This window comes from Lithobates pipiens, unplaced genomic scaffold, assembly GCF_037356315.1.
Source record: "Lithobates pipiens isolate NorthernLeopardFrog02 unplaced genomic scaffold, aLitPip1_a1.2 Scaffold_13, whole genome shotgun sequence".
Classification (NCBI taxonomy): domain Eukaryota; kingdom Metazoa; phylum Chordata; class Amphibia; order Anura; family Ranidae; genus Lithobates; species Lithobates pipiens.
In genome coordinates this window covers 291,450,330-291,469,826 of record NW_027507718.1, presented here as the reverse complement: position 1 = coordinate 291,469,826, position 19,497 = coordinate 291,450,330, and the positions used below count along the sequence as shown (strand labels likewise).

The 19,497-nt window shown below is 39.2% G+C and overlaps 1 protein-coding gene across 1 annotated transcript in view; it reads right to left on the bottom strand.

Annotated features, from left to right (window-relative positions):
• Positions 1 to 19,497, bottom strand: part of UGT8 (UDP glycosyltransferase 8) — a 170,361-nt gene that overhangs the window by 112,853 nt on the left and 38,011 nt on the right. Inside the window, exon 2 of the mRNA XM_077476809.1 lies at positions 483 to 1,303. Coding sequence (XP_077332935.1) covers positions 483 to 1,301 — 819 coding nt within the window. The 5' untranslated portion in view covers positions 1,302 to 1,303. The remainder of the gene's footprint in view (positions 1 to 482; positions 1,304 to 19,497) is intronic.

The following is a 19,497-nucleotide window of genomic DNA, read 5'->3' as shown; positions in this document are numbered from 1 at the left end:
ATTTCAAGGGGTGTGAATACTTTATCTGTCACTTTTTAAATAAGTGATATAGTGCAACACTGGATGAGTATGAATTACACTATTATTAGGTTGGTATTTAGCTGTTTTCCATGTTACTTCACATTTATAAATTTGAGATTGGAAGCACAGCACACATTAATTATATTTTATATAGGACAAGAGACTTTTTTTGTAACATAAGCTTGTGTACAATGTTTTGTGTCCTGGAAATGTAAAATGCCGGTTTTAGGTTTGGGACTCTACTTTGAATGCCACCTTGCCCAGTTTTCAAAGGGCTAAAAATATCTACACTACAGTGCTTGTAGTTTCATATTTGAGTAGTTATATACAGTATGTCTAATAATAGCTTTTATATTAAAAAAAAATACAAAAACATGCTGAATCAAAGGAAAACAAAGCAATACGTTATGCAACAACTTAATTAATTAAATATTTCCAGACAAATAAAACTAGATCCCTACCTGTGGTAGTGGACTGGCAGGCTTGGTAAGGATTCCTCCCACATATACAACATTTGGAAGTGTAGGTCTTGGGAATTCCAGAGCAATATCAGTACAAAGCATCCACAAAGAGCTTCCCTGGACCAATTCATACATGGATTTTGAAGGCAAAACGTTATATTTCTTCATTATCCTTTCATATTTTGGTAAAACTAAGAAATTTACTCCAAACCGAGAGACAAGATAAACAACTGTATTCCTGATTCTATCCAGTAGGTCCATACGGTCTGTGAGAAGAGAGTTGAACTCTGGAACATATGATAAAGGTGCTGGAGCACCAACTTCAGCTGGGTACCAAAGTCCAGTAGAAAAAACTGCATACTTCACTTCCAGAATATTGGCTATGACAAATCCACACATCTCATTGGGATCCACAAGTACCAAGTCATACTTTTCCTTCTTCAGATGTTCCATTAGTTCCCTGTTACCCACCATTATATCACAGTTCTTGGAGTAATGGTCAAGAATGTCAAACAGTTCTAACGCTGTAAATCTCCCAGAGAATATATTCTTCATTTTCAACTGTAAAAATTCATCTGATGTGGTGCTGTTAAAAATCCCTGGGTATCGTTGAATTTGATAATGACTTGATGGTGGGATTTCTCTTCCTTCAGAAACAAGAAAATCAGTTTGATGGCCCTTCTCTTTTAAAGCAGTGGCCATAGTTTTAAATATATATAAATGGCTTTCAAACATAATTGGTGGGACAACAAGAATTGTGGCAGACATTGTTAATCCAAGAGTGACCCACAAGAAGATGACAGACATATAGGACATCATTGCTGTGGTTAGAAAAAAAATAAATAAATGTGAGATAATGATAAAGTGTTACAAAAATTGTTACCACTATTTTGAATTCATGAAACAAATGGCTTTTTATATACAATACAACAGCACAAGTTAACAGAATACAGTAAAGCCTTGGATTGCGAGCATAATTTGTTCTGGAAACATGTTTGTAATCCAAAGCACTCGTGTAATGAAAACTCAGAGGATTTATTCCACAACCATTTATTCATAAGTCCTTCAGTTTATAGTCCATATAAAAAGATTATAGCAATGTAATAGGTTGTATAACCATAAAATGTCCATCCACAAATGGAAGCTTCCACAAGAGGATTAGAAGCAAAATCCAGCAGGAGCTACCGAGTATATAAGAGAAGAGAGGCGCCTCTAAGTGTAGCAATATGGTTGTATTTAATGAAGGTACAACATTTAGCAACTCACATGGTTGATGATTAAAAGAGGCACATCTAAGTATGCAGGCATCTGGGGTAAAGCTGTCCACATAGACCGTCCTCCGCACCACCGGCTCTCACCGCTGCAATCGTGACTGGGAAGACTACCCTGCAGTAGAGCGATCTGAAAGCAAAGCTCGAATCGCTTGTGGAGCGTAGCGTGGAAGGGATGACATTGATGGCGGTGCGGAGGATGGTACCTAATAGTTGTATAAGAAAGTGTCTATAACATTACATATCCACAACTACTTTAACACCGAAAACTGCTGTTTTTATGGAGTCCAACAGTTTTAACATTCCTTTTGCTCTTTGAAGTGGCTTATTGAATGAGCCAGTTCTTATAAAAAAAAAGTATTTTTTCGTAAAACACCTACTTAGACTACATATGTTACCTAATGCTATTGATATAAACTATATTTGGCATGCTATTATGAAATAAACACAAAAAGTTGTAGATCAGCTGACAAGTTCACCTACATGAAAAGGGAATTCAATACCAATTTGTATTTTCTAAACTAATAACATAATTCGAGAATTTGACAGCATACTAACATGAGGCTGACTAAAGTATGCCATACTAAAATCAATCATATACAATGAGTGATGTCTGAAAGAAGTCTGAAGATTGAAGAAAGCTTATCTTAAGAAATATTTCATATTATTACCTCAAAACTGGCAAGAATGTAAGTATTTCCTCTAACTAAAGCTAAAATAATTATACTAAACATCAATGTATGTTGTTTGGTTTTCTAAGGATGTAAACTCATACTGTACGTATCTATCATTATAGTAGATGGCCAATCTATTATAACTAAATGCTGAGAAATTATGTAATATATATATAAGTAAAAGATATAAAGTTTGCTATTTCTTAACTCAAGTCTTAATAGGATGTATGTACCAAGATGCTGAGGTCACTTTTATTACCAATATTGATAAAGAGTATGATAGATATATTTGTTACATGGCCATTTAATTTTTATCTAAAATCTGCTAAGACATGGAGGGTTGTTAAAAAAAATGTATACGGTAAATTCTTTTTTCTTTCATGTATAAATCCACACAGTTTGTTCCGTAAAAGTCATACGTATGTAAATGTGCATATGATAAAGCCAGTATGACATATCTACAGCTTACAGGAGAAGTAGGGCCAAAGATCTTTTGGTCATACTTCTCCTGTGGATCACAGGAGTGCACTTAGTTCTGCATTCATCTGACCCAGATTTAGCCTACAGTGCGCTAAAGTCAGCTGACATCACAGAGCAAGATCAGGCTCTGCAGATATTCCAACAATAATGTTGGGATCTGCCCAGTTGCTTGACCAACAGCTGACTCATCCTCTCAGTGTGCTCAGTGAGCGCCTGAACCAGCTGTATCTGCCCCCTCCACAGCCCAGAACTCTAGTGAGCACTGGAGGCGCAGAGCAGACAGCCAGTGACTGATGGTCACAACTCTGTGCTCAATGGTCTTTGATTGCTCAGTTCTCGGTGTAGAGCCAGCAGGAGACAGATGCAATCCAATGCTGCAGCCACATAGATGAGTATGAATGTTTTTTCTTTTTGTTTAATTCCACGTGGAGGCATGGAGTTTAGCTATGAAGAAAGAATTGAATTTATTCGCTAATTAGAAGAGGAGATTAAGGGGAGATATGATCAACATTTATAAATACATAAGTGGTTCATATAGTGAACTTGGTGTTGAGTTATTTATTTAAGGTCATCGCAGAGGACAAGGGGGCACTCTTTATGTCTGTAGGATAAGCAATTTAATCTCCAAATAAGGTAAAAAAAATCTCCTTTTACAGTAAGAGCTGTGAAATGTGAAATAGACTCCCTCAAGACCTGGATCTGGGCAGCTCAGTACATTGCTTTAAAAAAGGTCTGGATTCTCTCCTAAATGTAAAAAATATAACTGGATATTACCATTTAAAGGTAAAGTTGATCCAAGGAATATCTGATTGCCTCTCGGAGGATCAGGAAGGAATTCCCAAACCCCCCAAACCCCCCCCCCCCCCCCCGGAGCTAATTGGTTCATGCTTTGCTAGGGTTTTTTGCCTTCCTCTGGATCAACTGTGGATATAGATTTGTGTATATAGGATTGCATGATTTGTTTTTGTTTTTGTAGAATATTTTATTTTTTTCCCTTTTTTATTGGTTAAACTAGATGGACTTTCTTTCTTTTTCAAACTTTTTCAAACCCATCTAACTATGTAACTCTGTAACTTCTCGTTTAAATATCCAAAAACTATAGGCAATTTGAGAAGAATGCTAACCTCTGCAATGTACATACCAAGACACACTAGGGATGCTATTCCTAGCAACAACTCTCTAGCAACTGAGAGTTCTTACCTGCCCCTAAAGGGCTGTACACATGGGCGGCACCGGCCGATTAAATAGAAACCGGTCAACATTTGGCCTGTTTGTACGACAGCCGGTCCGACAGAAGCCAGCCGTTCAGCCAGCTTCTGTCGAAGGGGCATGACCAAAAATGGTCTCCCAATTGGCATCCAATCAGCGCTCTCAGCCAAAGGCTGGGAGCTCTGACTGGTGCAATATGGTAGGGGAGGCTATCTTACTGTCAGAACACAATAGCTCAGGTGGGGGGAGATTGATGTACTAACTTTAGTAATCATGTTGATGGCTAGCTGTTGTCAATGAGAGGATGGCTAATGTGAAACAGCCCAAAATTGTCATTCACACCCTCATAATTTAGAATCTGAATTCAGAATTTACAATGATTCATATAGGTGAAAATGTTGATTTGGTGACGTAAACAATTACAATCTTATAGTGTTATACATATCTATCTATATATAGATAGATAGATAGATAGATAGATAGATAGATAGATAGATAGATAGATAGATAGATAGATAGATAGATAGATAGATAGATAGATAGATAGATAGATAGATAGATAGATAGATAGATAGATAGATAGATAGATATAGACTTTAAGTACAATAAAGATACCCCAAGTGTTAACCTTTTTTTGTAAACTGCCACTGCAGAAGGGGTTAATGTTCTGTTCTTTGAGTAACTATGCACAAACTCAGTATAAAAAATTCCAAAATTACATGAAATATTTGGAGGGTCAGACTTCAGGCTGTGATTTAAGCAAATAGACAATGAGTGGAGGCAGTGAAATTTAAACAAAGCCAGCAAATATTTATCCCACATAACAAAATACATTTATTGCCAGCTCAAGACTTGACACCAGTGGCATCATTGTGCTAGTTTCAAACCATTTATATTCTATATAAATCATATTTGCTATGCATTACATGTTTACATAAATGGATACAAAATGCATATTTTTACAACTGCGCTTTCTTTTGAAATCTTTTTTCAATCCAATACATTTGGATTCACTAATCTAGGATCCTAATAAAGATACGTTGCACATAGGCCTTTATACAGTCCTTGCAATTGACTAATATGCCCACATGCTAACAGCCCTCTTGCATTGAGGATACATGCCAGGTATTAAAGTGTATGTAAATCTCCCCCATCATTTTCAACCAAGGAAGCTGCCATCTTTGCCTTTGTTTAATCTACAACTGCCATGATGCTGCACACATGATCAGTTATGACACCAGCCATTGGATGGTTTGACAGTTTGGTTGAGAGCACAACCAATGGGAGTGTTACCTTTCAAGGACGTGTCGGAAATTAAGCTGTATTTTGAAACTGGTAAATAGATGGGTTTATTCCGCTGTACGTACTGGCATCAGTGAAAAGGAAGAAAATAATTTAAATGGTTTAAAAAAAAATTGATCAACATTACTCCTCTAACTGGCTGGTAGATCAACCCTTTAACTTTGGACAGGGTTCCAACAGAGTTGAATTAACTTCCTAAATCTACTCTAATAACATTTTTTTTAATTCACTCGAAGCCGTTTTTCAGCACTAAAAAACACACAGGTTTTTACCAAAATAAAATGCAATGCTCACACCTAAGTTGCTGTGAAGATGCAGGTCAGGTATGTAGCACTGAAATGATTATGAATAGGAAAAAACATTTACAACATTTTTTAAAAAATTGCAGGTTGAATGATTAGTGACAATTTACTTGATTCAGAGCCCTTTCACACAGCGGCAACTTTGGATCCGACTTGAAGTCGTCCCAAGTTGCCTTAAGTCGAGCAACATGATAAAATCAATGTAAGTGAATGAGAGCCGTATTAATGTACACTACTGAAGTCGCTCCGACTTCAGAAAAGGTTCCTGTACTACTTCAATCCGACTTCTAGGCAACTTGTACCCATTGATTTCAATAGAAGTTGCCTCCAAGTCGGATCCCCTGTCTTAACTGAAGCAACTTTCCAGGAAGTAAAAATAGTTTTCTAGGAAAACCCCTCCCTCCCACAGAGTTGATTATTATGTGATTGGCCACTGGCAAAGTCCCCTGTCCTGGAGGCAACTTCAAGTTGCCTTGTAAGTTGCCTCAAGTCGTGTTGTGATTTATACTCAAGTCGTGTCCAAGTTGCCTCCCAAAGTCTTGCTGGAAGTCGTGTTGCCCCTGTGTGAATGACCTCTCACGGTCCTGATCTGGTCAGCAGATTTGAAAGTAAGAATGTTTTTACAATGGGCTTTTAATGGGTTATGTTTTACTGGAAAGGCAAATAAATACATTCCCCTCCCACACACATTCCACATTTATTAACCCTAATATCAAGTAGAATGGAATAAAGAGTTTTGAATAAATGTAGTTCACTAGATCATATGGCTCATTTATATATTTGAAAAGAGTTGGCAAACATGAAGTTCTCAAAACTATGTAAAATGGAATTTCACCAAAAACGAATTGTGATGTGATAGTCAAAATATGATTAATCTGAACCTCTAAAAGAAATTCACTTCATCTTGCAAAAATGGAAAAATATGTTCAAAAACATAATTTAAATCACAAACTTTTTCTACTCCGTCATCAAAATCTTCCTAATTATCTCTCTCAAACAACTACAAGCAAAAACTATAATGAAATGTTGGTCACAACGTAAATTAACTAATAATATGTGTTTAGATTGTGGTTTAAAATTGGAGCAATTGGTTGAAACCCACGCACACAAGCATGTTACTAGGTAAACATCATGATGATTCCTTCATAATGTTTAGCTAGTAACCACATAATACTGTGAGATCGCCTACTATACTTCACCTTCATACACAGAACGGAATTAGTGCTGTACTATTAAAAAAGACATACAATGCTGGTTCTCCTAGAAAAAGTTTGGTAGCAGGTATTCAAATGTACACTTTTTCAAGCTCCAGTAAATTTGAAAGCACTTACAAAGCTTAAAGGCTTTTTCTCCTCAGCCTGTCATATAAACGTTCCTAATTATTCCTCAAAAACAATTATATAAGCATGAACTATCAGGAAAATTTGGCCACAACTCAAAAAAAAAAAAAGTTTGTGTTTGGATTGGAAAATGAAACTGGATTGAAAACCATGCAGACAAGCAGATGTGAAAATTATAGGTTTCATATTTTTTGTTGGGGGCGGAGAGGGGGTTGGGTCCTACTAAATTTCAATGACAAGGGCCTGATCTCAACGTGTTTCATTGATATCCTTCTTCAGGAAAGGGGTGCTTTAGTAATAGAAGCAAAAACGACCTACGGGTAAACAACAAATATGCATACAAATTATGATCGAACATGACATGGCATCTTATCTATGGCTAGGTATGTTTTTTTTAAAACAAACTAAACCCAGGGCACCCTATTGACCAAAAAAATGAAATGAAAATGTATAATTACTTTTAATAAAGTACATTTACTGAAAAACTATCTGGGTAGCTCTTGCATAAAAGTTATAAGCAAATGTCAAAGCAAAAAAAATGTATTCTATTTTATTTATATTTATATATACACGAGTACATAGGCATCTGCGGTATAGAGGTGGGTAGGAGGGTGCAGAGGTGTGCTGGGGTTACGGAGTTGTACTTGTGGATACATATGAGGGTTGCAGAGGATTGTGGAGGCGATGGAAGTGTGCAAGGGGGTGCAAAGATGTGTGTGGGGTTGCAGAGATGAGCAAGGGAGTACGGAGGTGTCCTGGGGAGGGGGGATACAAGGATGGTGGTGCATAACGTAATATTAGTGGTGGAGCATAATGTAATATTAGTGATGGAGCATAATGTAATATTAGTGGTGGAGCATAATGTAATAATAGTGGTAGAGCATCATGTAATATTTGTGGTGGAGCATCATGTAATATTAGTGGTGGGGCATAATGTAACAATAGTGGTGGAGCATAATGTAACAATAGTGGTGGAGCATAATGTAACAATAGTGGTGGAGCATAATGTAAAATTCATGGTGGACAATAATGTAATAATAGTGGTGGAGCATAATGTAATATTAGTGGTGGAGCATCATGTAATATTTGTGGTGGAGAATCATGTAATAATAGTGGTAGAGCATCATGTAATATTTGTGGTGGAACATCATGTAATATTTGTGGTGGAGCATCATGTAATATTAGTGGTGGAGCATAATGTAACAATAGTGGTGGAGCATAATGTAATATTAGTGGTGGAGCAAGTTTAATATTAGTGGCGGAGCATAATGTAATATTAGTGATGGAGCATCATGTAATATTTGTGGTGGAGCATAATGTAATATTAGTGTGGAGCATCATGTAATATTTTTGGTGGAGCAACTGTAATGTTAGTGGTGGAGCATAATGTAATAATAGTTTTGGAGCATTATGTAAAATTAGTGGTGGAGCATAATGCAATATTAGTGGTGGAGCATAATGTAATAATAGTGGTGGAGCATCATGTAATATTAGAGGTGGAGTATAATTTAATAATTACGGTGGAGCATAATGTAATATCTGTGGAGCATAATGTAATATTAGTGGTGGAGCATAATGTAATTATAGTGGTAGAGCATAATGTAATATCTGTGGAGCATACTGTAATATTTGTGGAGCAACTGTAATACAAACTGCAATTTCACCTGTGTAGAAAAATAATCCTTGCACCAGCCCTGCAGCCCAGCGCATGTGCATGTTTTTTTTACATTTTAAATTGGACGGTGCTAGAATTAGGATCTGCCCCGGGTGCCAAATTTTCTAGATAGGCCCCTGCATAGATGGAATGCCATGCCATCTTAGACCATTATATGAAGTTTACTTGTAGTATGTTTTTGCTTCTATTACTAGAACACCCCTCTCCTGAAGAAGCATGTCAGTGAAACGTGTTGAGAAACTGTACCTCCTCCACAACTTATGTCTTTCATCATAAGGTAACATTCAATGTATTATATTGATATGTTCTACATCTGGTAAGCTGATTTTGTGGCCTCTTCCAGAGCAGTTCATTGTCTTTTGTCTGTATACATATATGCTGTAAATGGGGCTATGGATATAGGAGACATTCTTCTTGCCAGTCATAGGCAGATTGTTTTCTTTATTTTGGATTTTAGTATTTTGGGTTGGATCTTGGGTTTAATTATCATTAATTAAATGCGATGTTTCACTCAATATATGTTTGTCCTTTTCGGGAGATAATACACCAATAAAGTCCCTTAATACTTTAAAGACTGCCTTTACAGACAGCTAGTTTTGTTTGGGTGTTACTAAAGCATGTTGCACATTTCAATATTCCTGTATTTGATAGTGCAGTATGTTACAATTATCCTTCTTTGTATTAATAAACACTTTTAGGTTTGAAGTAGAATTCTTTTGAAGAATACTGGTTTGGATTTTTAGACTGACGAATAAGAAAAATCCCCAACCCACATAGTTATAAACCTGACGGATGAAATTCTTTTCTTAGTAAAAGCAAAAAAAGTTTTGGGTAGACTTCTTTAAAATTACAGGATGGCTGAACTCACGACCCGGACCCTGTCAAGAAATTCTGGAGTAATGTCACTGGAAATTGTACACATTCATAATTAGAGCTGTATGTAGATAATTAAACCATTGTTTAGATGAGATAGGCATACTAACAGCATTTACACTATTCAGCAGTAATAATTAATCAACAGCTTATGTGTATTAAAGCACACTAACAATAAGCAGACAGTACACTATAATTGCACATTCCTGTATAGGACTATAAAGCAAATATTATTAAACACTTCCCTACAAAATCAAGACAATAGATTGTCCTAGCACAGAGATTGCATCCCAATAAATTACAAACTCACACAACAATGGTTTCCTCAGCATGTAGAAGCATCTAAAGCAGTGGTTCTCAACCTTCTAGTGCCGTGACCCCTTAATAAAATGTCCCAAGTTGTGGGGACCCCAAACAGTAAAATTTTCATAGCATGGGTTGTCAGCACCCAAGACAAGTAATTTGCGCCCTTCCACTCATACAGTACATTAAAACCCCTTATGGTACATTTTAGGATGTACCACTCACTCTTTGTTCTTCTTTCTTTCCCTTTTATCTCTATCCTCTATGTCTTGCCCCCCCCCATCCTCTCCCTTCAATGTATTCTCCATTTTTATTCCTTCTCTTAGCCCTTGTACACACCCTTGGACATTCCAACAACAAAATCCGTCGGATTTTGGCCAACGGATTTTGACCGAAACTGGTGTTGCATACACACGGTCGGACAAAGTTGTCGGAAAATCCGATCATTTGTAACGTGATGACGTTATTTCGTTACGTTCAGGCTAGTAGCCAATAGCTTTGGTCTAGGAATTTGATCTGAGCATGCGTAGAACTTTGTCCGATCGGAATTCTCTACAAACGATCGGACAAAGTCCGATTGGATCATGTTATCGGAACATTTTATAGCCCAGCTCTGAAACTTTGTCGGTCGGATATTCCAATGGAAACAGTCCGATGTAGCCCACACACGGTCGGATTATCCGACAACATAGTCCGATCAGACATTTTCCGTTGGAATGTCCAACTGTGTCTACAAGGGCTTACTCCTTGGTGGGGTGGGCGAATGAGATGAGTGACAGTACTGTGGGAGTTGTGATCAGCCAACTTAGGTGCTCTTGGTCAAGGTCCTCTGCTGATCTGAGAACTGTAGTGGGGACTTTTAATGGCAACTCTAATCAAAGGTAGTGTTACTGTGTCTCTGGCTTCACTGTGTCTCCAGCTCGGTGGTGTCTGATAGTAGTGACGCCTATGCCAAAATCAGGAGATAGGGTCTCCTCCGGCCACTGCCACTTCACATTCCTCACCAGTCAGCTGACCTCGAGTCGAAGAGGCTGAGTGGGTGGCCGCGGGTCCAGGGACAGCCCTGCACTGAAAGTGCAGTCTCTGTAGATCTGAGGGGGACATGCAAGGAAAATAAATAACAGCATTTCAGCTTGCACATGATTGGGTGATAAAATCAGCAGAGCTTCCCCTCATTTCAGATCTTGCTCTCAGATCTACAGCAACTGTACTTCCTGTTCTGCCTCTCGTGCCTCTGACCACTCGTGGTCGGCAGTCATCGCGACCATTGGCCACGAGCATCGCCCCCCGCAGTGCAGAGCGCCTGCTATGCCGCTTAATAGAGCTGAAGTATAGCTACGACGGCTTGTGGGATCGTGCCGACCTGCCACAGTATAATGGTGGCTGCTGCTCATCAAGCGGTTAATCAAGTGCAATCATATAATCAATAAAGTGCAATAAAGTGTAAATCACAGCATATTTGTGCAATTTTTACATTTGTGAATCTCAGATGATCAATAAAGTGCTCTATGTGCAATTCCAAGCAAAATATGTGCTGATTCATATACAGTAATAGGGATGACCCGAACACTCCCCGGTTCGGTTCGCACCAGAACTTTCGAACGGACCCCAAATTCGTACGAACGTTAGAACCCCATTGAAGTCTATGGGACTCGAACGTTTGAAATTAAAAGTGTTAATTTTAATGGCTAATATGCAAGATACTGTCCTAAAAAGGGTTTGGGGACCTGGCTCCTGCCCCAGGGGAGATGGGTCAATGCCTAAAATGTTTTTAAATATGGCCGTTTTGGCGGGAGCACTGATTTTAATGACGATTAAAGTGAAAAAAAAGTGAAATATTCCTTTAAATATCATGCCTGGGGGGTGTCTATAGTATGCCTGTGAAGTGCCACGTGTTTCCCGTGTTTAGAACAGTCCCTGCACAAAATGACATTTAACGGAAATAAAACATCATTTAAAACTGCTTGCGGTTTTAATGTTATATCTGATTCCTGCAATATGGTTGAAAATCATTGAGAAAAATGGCATGGGTAGCCCTCACTGCCCATTACCAGCCCCTTTGGGTCTTGTACGGATATTAAGGGGAACCCCGTACCCATATTAAAAAAAGGAAATACTTGTGGCCCCCAGGCCCTATATACTCAGAACAGCAGTATACAGGTGGTGCAAACAAGACAGGGACTGTGTAGGTTTGTTGTGTTAAGTAGAATCTGTTTGTAATTTTCAACTGGTACATTTTTAAAGTGTAGCTCCAGTCAAAAAATCTATTTTTAAGATTTTTGGAAAACATAGGGAAGGGTTATCACCCCTGTATAATTTGTTTTGCCTTTTTTCATCTCACTTGCTGTTGTCTCCTTCCGTTCGCAAGTAGGAGATGTTTGTAAGTTGGATGTTTGAAAGTAAGGGCCTGCCCTATATGCTCTGCAGAAATGGCGGAACAAGGTGTATACTGTATATACATGTATATAGGTGGATATAGCGGTGTATACTGGGTTCAGAGCACGCAGACAGCACGCACAATCTCCTACAACTGACTGCAAGCTCTATTAAAAAAGAGCAAGATAGTTAGCTATATAGGTGGATATAGCGGTGTATACTGGGTTCAGAGCACGCAGACAGCACGCACAATCTCCTACAACTGACTGCAAGCTCTATTAAAAAAGAGAAATATAGCTAGCTATATAGGTGGATATAGCGGTGTATACTGGGTTCAGGGCATGCAGACAGCACGCACAATCTCCTACAACTGACTGCAAGCTCTATTAAAAAAGAGCAAGATAGTTAGCTATATAGGTGGATATAGCGGTGTATACTGCGGTAAGGGCACGCAGACAACAACCACTACAGAAGAGCAAGAATGCAAAATCGGCCGATAACGATCGGTGTATACTGTTTTGAAGGTACACAGAACACCCACTAACTCCTACAGATGCCAACACACTACACAAGGCCGCCGCGCTGGTGGCCTTATATAGTGTGGGGCGTGTACTACACAAAAAGTAAAAAATACTGTAGCGCTTCTTAAGTGATAAATGTAATCAACATGTGTTAGGAGAATGATCATATAACAAAGATCATATAAATAATATAAATGGGCAAAATAGAGTCCAAGAAATGGGTATAAGCTTCCGTGATAAAGCTGGCACGAAGATGGTTAGACCGTATCAAAGTAAGAGGCAAATCCTACTAAACGAATATGTCCATGTACATCAGCTTGTCTGGAAACATTAAGGAAAGTAGATAGATACTTCTTACCAACTCTGTTGGACTCACACAGTCGTATGACAGTTGAGTCAGTAAGGCTTGGGGTCTCAATCTGGGACCGAGGAGTGGATCGAGGAAGGTCCGTCAACTTGATGGGGAAACTCCAAAAGACTGTATGCCCAATGATGAATCTCACCGATGGAACTTCAGAATGGTTTGGAAATCCAGCTCAGATGCAGCCCATTGCACACCGATACTCCAAATACCCCAAGATGAAGGGGAAGGTATTTTGGGGGTTTTTAGACCAAAAAAGAAAAAAGGAAGAAAGAGCTCCACATGGTGCGGGTCAGGCGGTAAAAATGGTAATTTATTAAAAGTCAAAAGAGTTATGCCCCTGTCGAAGACATATGTGTCGAAACGCGTCGGGCTAGCTGTTGGCACCCTACATTGCTTTTATTTTCATTTTTTTCATTCTATTCGCTTTGTGATCACTAAGTCATTATTAACTCTTTTGACTTTTAATAAATTACCATTTTTACCGCCTGACCCGCACCATGTGGAGCTCTTTCTTCCTTTTTTCTTTTTTGGTCTAAAAACCCCCAAAATACCTTCCCCTTCATCTTGGGGTATTTGGAGTATCGGTGTGCAATGGGCCGCATCTGAGCTGGATTTCCAAACCATTCTGAAGTTCCATCGGTGAGATTCATCATTGGGCATACAGTCTTTTGGAGTTTCCCCATCAAGTTGACGGACCTTCCTCGATCCACTCCTCGGTCCCAGATTGAGACCCCAAGCCTTACTGACTCAACTGTCATACGACTGTGTGAGTCCAACAGAGTTGGTAAGAAGTATCTATCTACTTTCCTTAATGTTTCCAGACAAGCTGATGTACATGGACATATTCGTTTAGTAGGATTTGCCTCTTACTTTGATACGGTCTAACCATCTTCGTGCCAGCTTTATCACGGAAGCTTATACCCATTTCTTGGACTCTATTTTTCCCATTTATATTATTTATATGATCTTTGTTATATGATCATTCTCCTAACACATGTTGATTACATTTATCACTTAAGAAGCGCTACACTATTTTTTACTTTTTGCTTGTTCAACTTTGTTTGTTTAGGTGTTGGCTGCTGTGCTTTTTGTGTACATTTGATTCTAGCGCAGTGTTTTTCCCCCTATTTTTTCTATTTCGTGTACTACACAGCCTGAGCTATGATTGGCCACAGGCATCTTGCCTGTGGCCAATCATGGCTCTCCTCGCTACCGGCGCTGTGATTGGCCAAGCATGCGGGGTCACAGTGCATGCTTGGCCAATCATGAGCCGGCAATGCACTGCGATGGCACAGTGCATTGTGGGCCGTGAGCGCCACACGAATTTGGCACGAACGGTCCATAACGTTCGGAATTCGCCGAACGGGCGAACAGCCGATGTTCGAGTCGAACCTATGTTCGAGTCGAACACGAAGCTCATCCCTATACAGTAACTATTACTTTCATATCTATATCTATATATATATATATATATATATATATATATATATATATATATATATATATATATATATATATATATATATATATATATATTAGATATGAAAGTAATAGTTATATACAATGTAATACTGTCATGTAATCACACACATAGGTTGGACTTGATGGACTTGTGTCTTTTTTCAACCTCACCTACTATGTACCTATGTAACTATGTATATATAACAACGTTTTCCATATATAAAATCCTTGTATGTGTGTTATGTATCTTTTTTCCATTTAATAAATACCAATCAAAAGTAATATACATGTTTTGTTCAAAGTATACATAATAAAAATTGTGTTATTCAGTGTCCTGTGTCCATTTCAGTGCTTATATTTTGCAGTAAACAATATGCATATATATAGTTGTTTCCACCAGTGAATATTCTGCAGTTGCTTGTATTTGTAGTGCTCTTATCCCACCACAAGTATTATACTGCTCTCACCTCACAAGATGGACCTAATATACATCATGTCAAACAGTATTGTTGAATGTAAAAAAGAAACAATGTAATGGACACAGGACACTGAACAACACAAATTATTTTATTATATATACTTGTATAAATGTATATTACTTTTTGATTGGTATTTATTAAATGTAAAAAGATGTATACATAGACCGATTACGTGGGTTAAGAAGCCTATCCAAAGCAGGAGACCAACCTCAACGCACCCCATAATGTTTATTCTCCGGCTGCATTGACTGATAAGTCATAAATGATATAGGAGAAGTCAGTGGATATTTTAGGCAACGGCTATCGTCTCCAACGTGTTACCTGACTTTATGTGCAGACTTTACATTCAACGCCTCTGACATTCTATCGTAAGTCTCTCTAGTCAAACGGTTAGTTTTTACTTTTTTTTTTTTGCAGCCATATGCGCCAGGATCCTACACTCTAATGCATGACAAAATAATAGGACTTAATGCTATTGTTTGCTCAGTGGTGATGGGATGTTCTAGCGTTTTGGTTGAGTCCTCTCACTTCCTTCCCTAAATGTTTCATTCGGATTTTTATTACCCTTACCCACGGGGATCTATTATTTAGGCTCACTCAGTGGCCTTCATTCAAACGGTTGCTTAATCCCCGCTCTATTTTTCTACCCTCTGAGGGGGCTCAATCGATTCGCTGGGATAGACTACCTCCGCTATACTACAAGTTATGATGTTACCTGTATTGTTAATTTATCTTTACCATTACCTATAAGCATTTGAATCTGTAAAGTGCATTTGAAGGTCCTCCGCTGCCACAGGGATTGAATCACAACATAGATCTCGGTTGCTTCTCCATAGCTGTGTGGCTCAATTCCTTTTAATTTTAACAATGTAAGTAGGCACACTGATTTTCTGCTCATACACTTCACGAACTGGGTTAGGAAATACAATAACTGGTTCCTCTACCCTTTGATACTGTACAGATCATCCTGATCACATACTTTTCTTATTATTCGTCCATTCTCAAAGCCAATCTCTCAAAATAGGCTTGGGGTGTGATGGACTCACACCTGTGTTCTCGAACTCTTAGGTAACCACTTCCCACTCTGGGGCTTGGAGATCTGCTCTGTGTCTCAACATACAGAGTTTGGTCTGCAGGTCCCTACCTATTACCGGCTTCCTCATACCTTAAATGAACGGGTGAGCAGGCACTCACCTGTTGCCGGTTAACCCTTTCCTCTCCTCACCTATCCCTTATCCTTATACTAGCAAGTGACTCAACACTTGCTGCTCCCTCCCCTAATTTGTACCCACCCCCCCCCTTTTTTTTTTAACCACCAGGTTCTGTGAATACTAAAATCAACATGACTCATAATGCTAACGTATCTAACCTTGACCACCTTAAGCTCATTTCCCTGAACGTATGGGGGCTCAACATCCCAGAAAAAAGGTCGCAACTCCTCCTTTCCATGCACAAACACAAAGCAGATGTTATTTTTCTCCAAGAAACACATTTCCGTACCAATTCGATCCCTAAATTGTATAGTCGTTACTATCCCACAACCTACCACTCCACAACGCCTAACGCGAAGACAAAAGGTGTCTCCATACTGCTTGCGAAACACTTTCCGTTCCTGCTCACTGACTCTCTGATCGATGTCAATGGCAGATTCTTGTTTCTTAAAGGCACGTATCAAGACAAGACCATAACGCTTGCAAATATATATGCACCAAACACTCACCAAGTAACATTCATGAGAGATATAGTCCACAAACTGACTGTATTCCAGGAAGGAATATTTGTGCTAGGAGGTGATTTTAATGTTCCCCTAGACCCTCTACTCGATACATCCTCGGGCACCTCGTCACTCACGTACGCTGCTCTGAAGGCAATCAAATCGCAATTACAAACCCTCCTATTACATGACTCACCCTTCATCCAGATACGAAAGATTACACCTTCTATTTGTCTCCACATAACAAATACTCCAGAATTGACCTACTTTTTGTATCACAGCATGCCCTGCCCTCACTTAAAAAAGCTTCCATTGATCCAATGTTTATTTCAGACCACAATCCCATATCGATCACGTTTTCCTTCCCTTCATCTCAAGCACGATCACACTCATGGAAATTAGACCCTTCCCTTCTAACGGATCCTACTATAGCAACAGACATTGAACGTGGTATCTCTCACTTCTTTTTGAACAATAATGCCACAGACACCTCTCATTTCATTAATTGGGAAGCTCACAAATGTGTGGTATGGGGTCTCTTTATTGCTGCAGCTGCTAGAAAGAAAAAAGAATCCAAACAACAGTTCCTCGAATTGGCATCCAAAATCAAACAATTAGAAAACACGCACAAACTCACTAGAGCAACAACTCTTCTCGCCTCCCTCACCCAGGCTAGAAAAGACATGTTAGACTTACTAGGGAGACAAACGAAACGCAACTACATTCTCACTCAAAAAACGTACTACCAATTTGGCAATAAATCAAGTAAAATGCTAGCAAGAGCACTCCAAACCAAGAAAGCGCGTAACACAATCCATTCCATTAACGATTCTTCAGGGCGAAAACTACACGCTACACCTGATATAGCTGCCCAGTTTGTAAATTATTACTCAAAACTTTATAACCTTTCCCACCCAGTCGCCAACAACACGTCTTCGGAACATAATAAGGAAAGGATTATCTCTGATTTCCTAGGCCAGTTTAGTCCCGCCCCAATTTCCGAAGAGTCTATTGACAGCCCATATAGCCGTCATTCCCAAACCAGGTAAGGACACTACATTAGTTAATAACTACAGACCTATATCGCTTTTAAACGTCGACATTAAATGGTACGCCAAAATCCTGGCCAATAGACTTCTCCCATTGATCCCGAATCTCGTCCACCCCGACCAGGTAGGTTTCATACCTGGGAGGGAGGCGAGAGATAACACCCTAAAGGCTCTCAATATACATTATTGGCTCACATCCAAACAACAAAAAGGATTCTTTCTATCTTTAGACGCAGAGAAGGCATTCGATAGGGTGGCTTGGGACTACATGAACGCTATGTTAAAAGCTATCGGCTTGCCGGATAGAATGCTAAACTTCATTCTTGCGCTCTATTCTGGTCCTACAGCTAGAGTGCGCGTCAATGGCCACCTATCGGATGCCTTCTCCATCACAAACGGCACGCGCCAGGGATGCCCACTTTCCCCGCTAATCTTTGTACTCTCACTTGAGCCACTTCTAAGGCAAATAAGAGCCAACCCAGACATAAAAGGGATAGTTGTCAGAGGCCGTACCTTCAAGATTGCTGCCTTTGCAGATGATATCCTACTGTTCCTAACGGAACCTCTGACATCTATTCCTAACCTGTTGAAAACCCTGGATAATTTTTAATCTATATCTAACCTCCAAATTAATTTTACGAAATCTACGGCACTAAATATTTCACTGCCGGAAGAGCAACAAACACAGTGCCAATCTAATTTCCCTTTTCGATGGAGTTCTAAGAGCTTGACGTATCTAGGGATACAACTACCAAAATCACTGACGGATCTATACACACTTAACTATTTACCAATTCTGCAAACCTTGACAACTGATACAACCAAATGGTCTAAAGGAATATTCTCCTGGTTTGGCAGAGCAGCCATCATAAAAATGAACGTACTGCCTAGAATTTTATACTTTCTACAGACACTCCCGATTAAACTTCCAAAGGCTTTCTTCACATCTATCCATAGCCTATTCACAAGTTTTATCTGGAACTCATCACGACCCAGATTAAGTTTTGATCGCCTTATGGCCCCGAAACTGCATGGAGGTATAGGCTTACCTGACGTACACAAATATTACATAGCCAGCCATTTAACGAGAATTATTGATTGGAATGTCCATCACCAAACGAAAGACTGGGTCAAATTGGAGGCATCCCTGGATGTTATCCCTCTTGCCCAAACCCCTTGGTTGCACCCTAAATCTGTCCCTCCCGCTTACTCCTCCCATCCGACCATTGCTCCAACACTTGCGACGTTTCATCATGCATGCAATCAATACCATATCTCTACGCGTTTAGGACCTATGACTCCAGTTAAATTTAATTCTGAATTCCCCCCTGGTTTGCACTCTTCTTTTTTAACCAGGTTCTGGCCCCATTCCTCAGTCCTAACTAAACACTTTTATGAAAATCATCAACTCCTGTCGTACCGAGATCTTACAAACCATCTCAAAACTGACAAGTTTTCCTTCTGGACATATAACCAAATCAGACATTTCCTCGTGACCACGGTACACAAATCAGAAGGATCTAGAAATTTGACCCCATATGAAGATATATGTACACGTACTGAACCACAAAGACACTTAATCTCATTTTCATACAGCCTGCTCTTCCCTCGCCAACCTAACT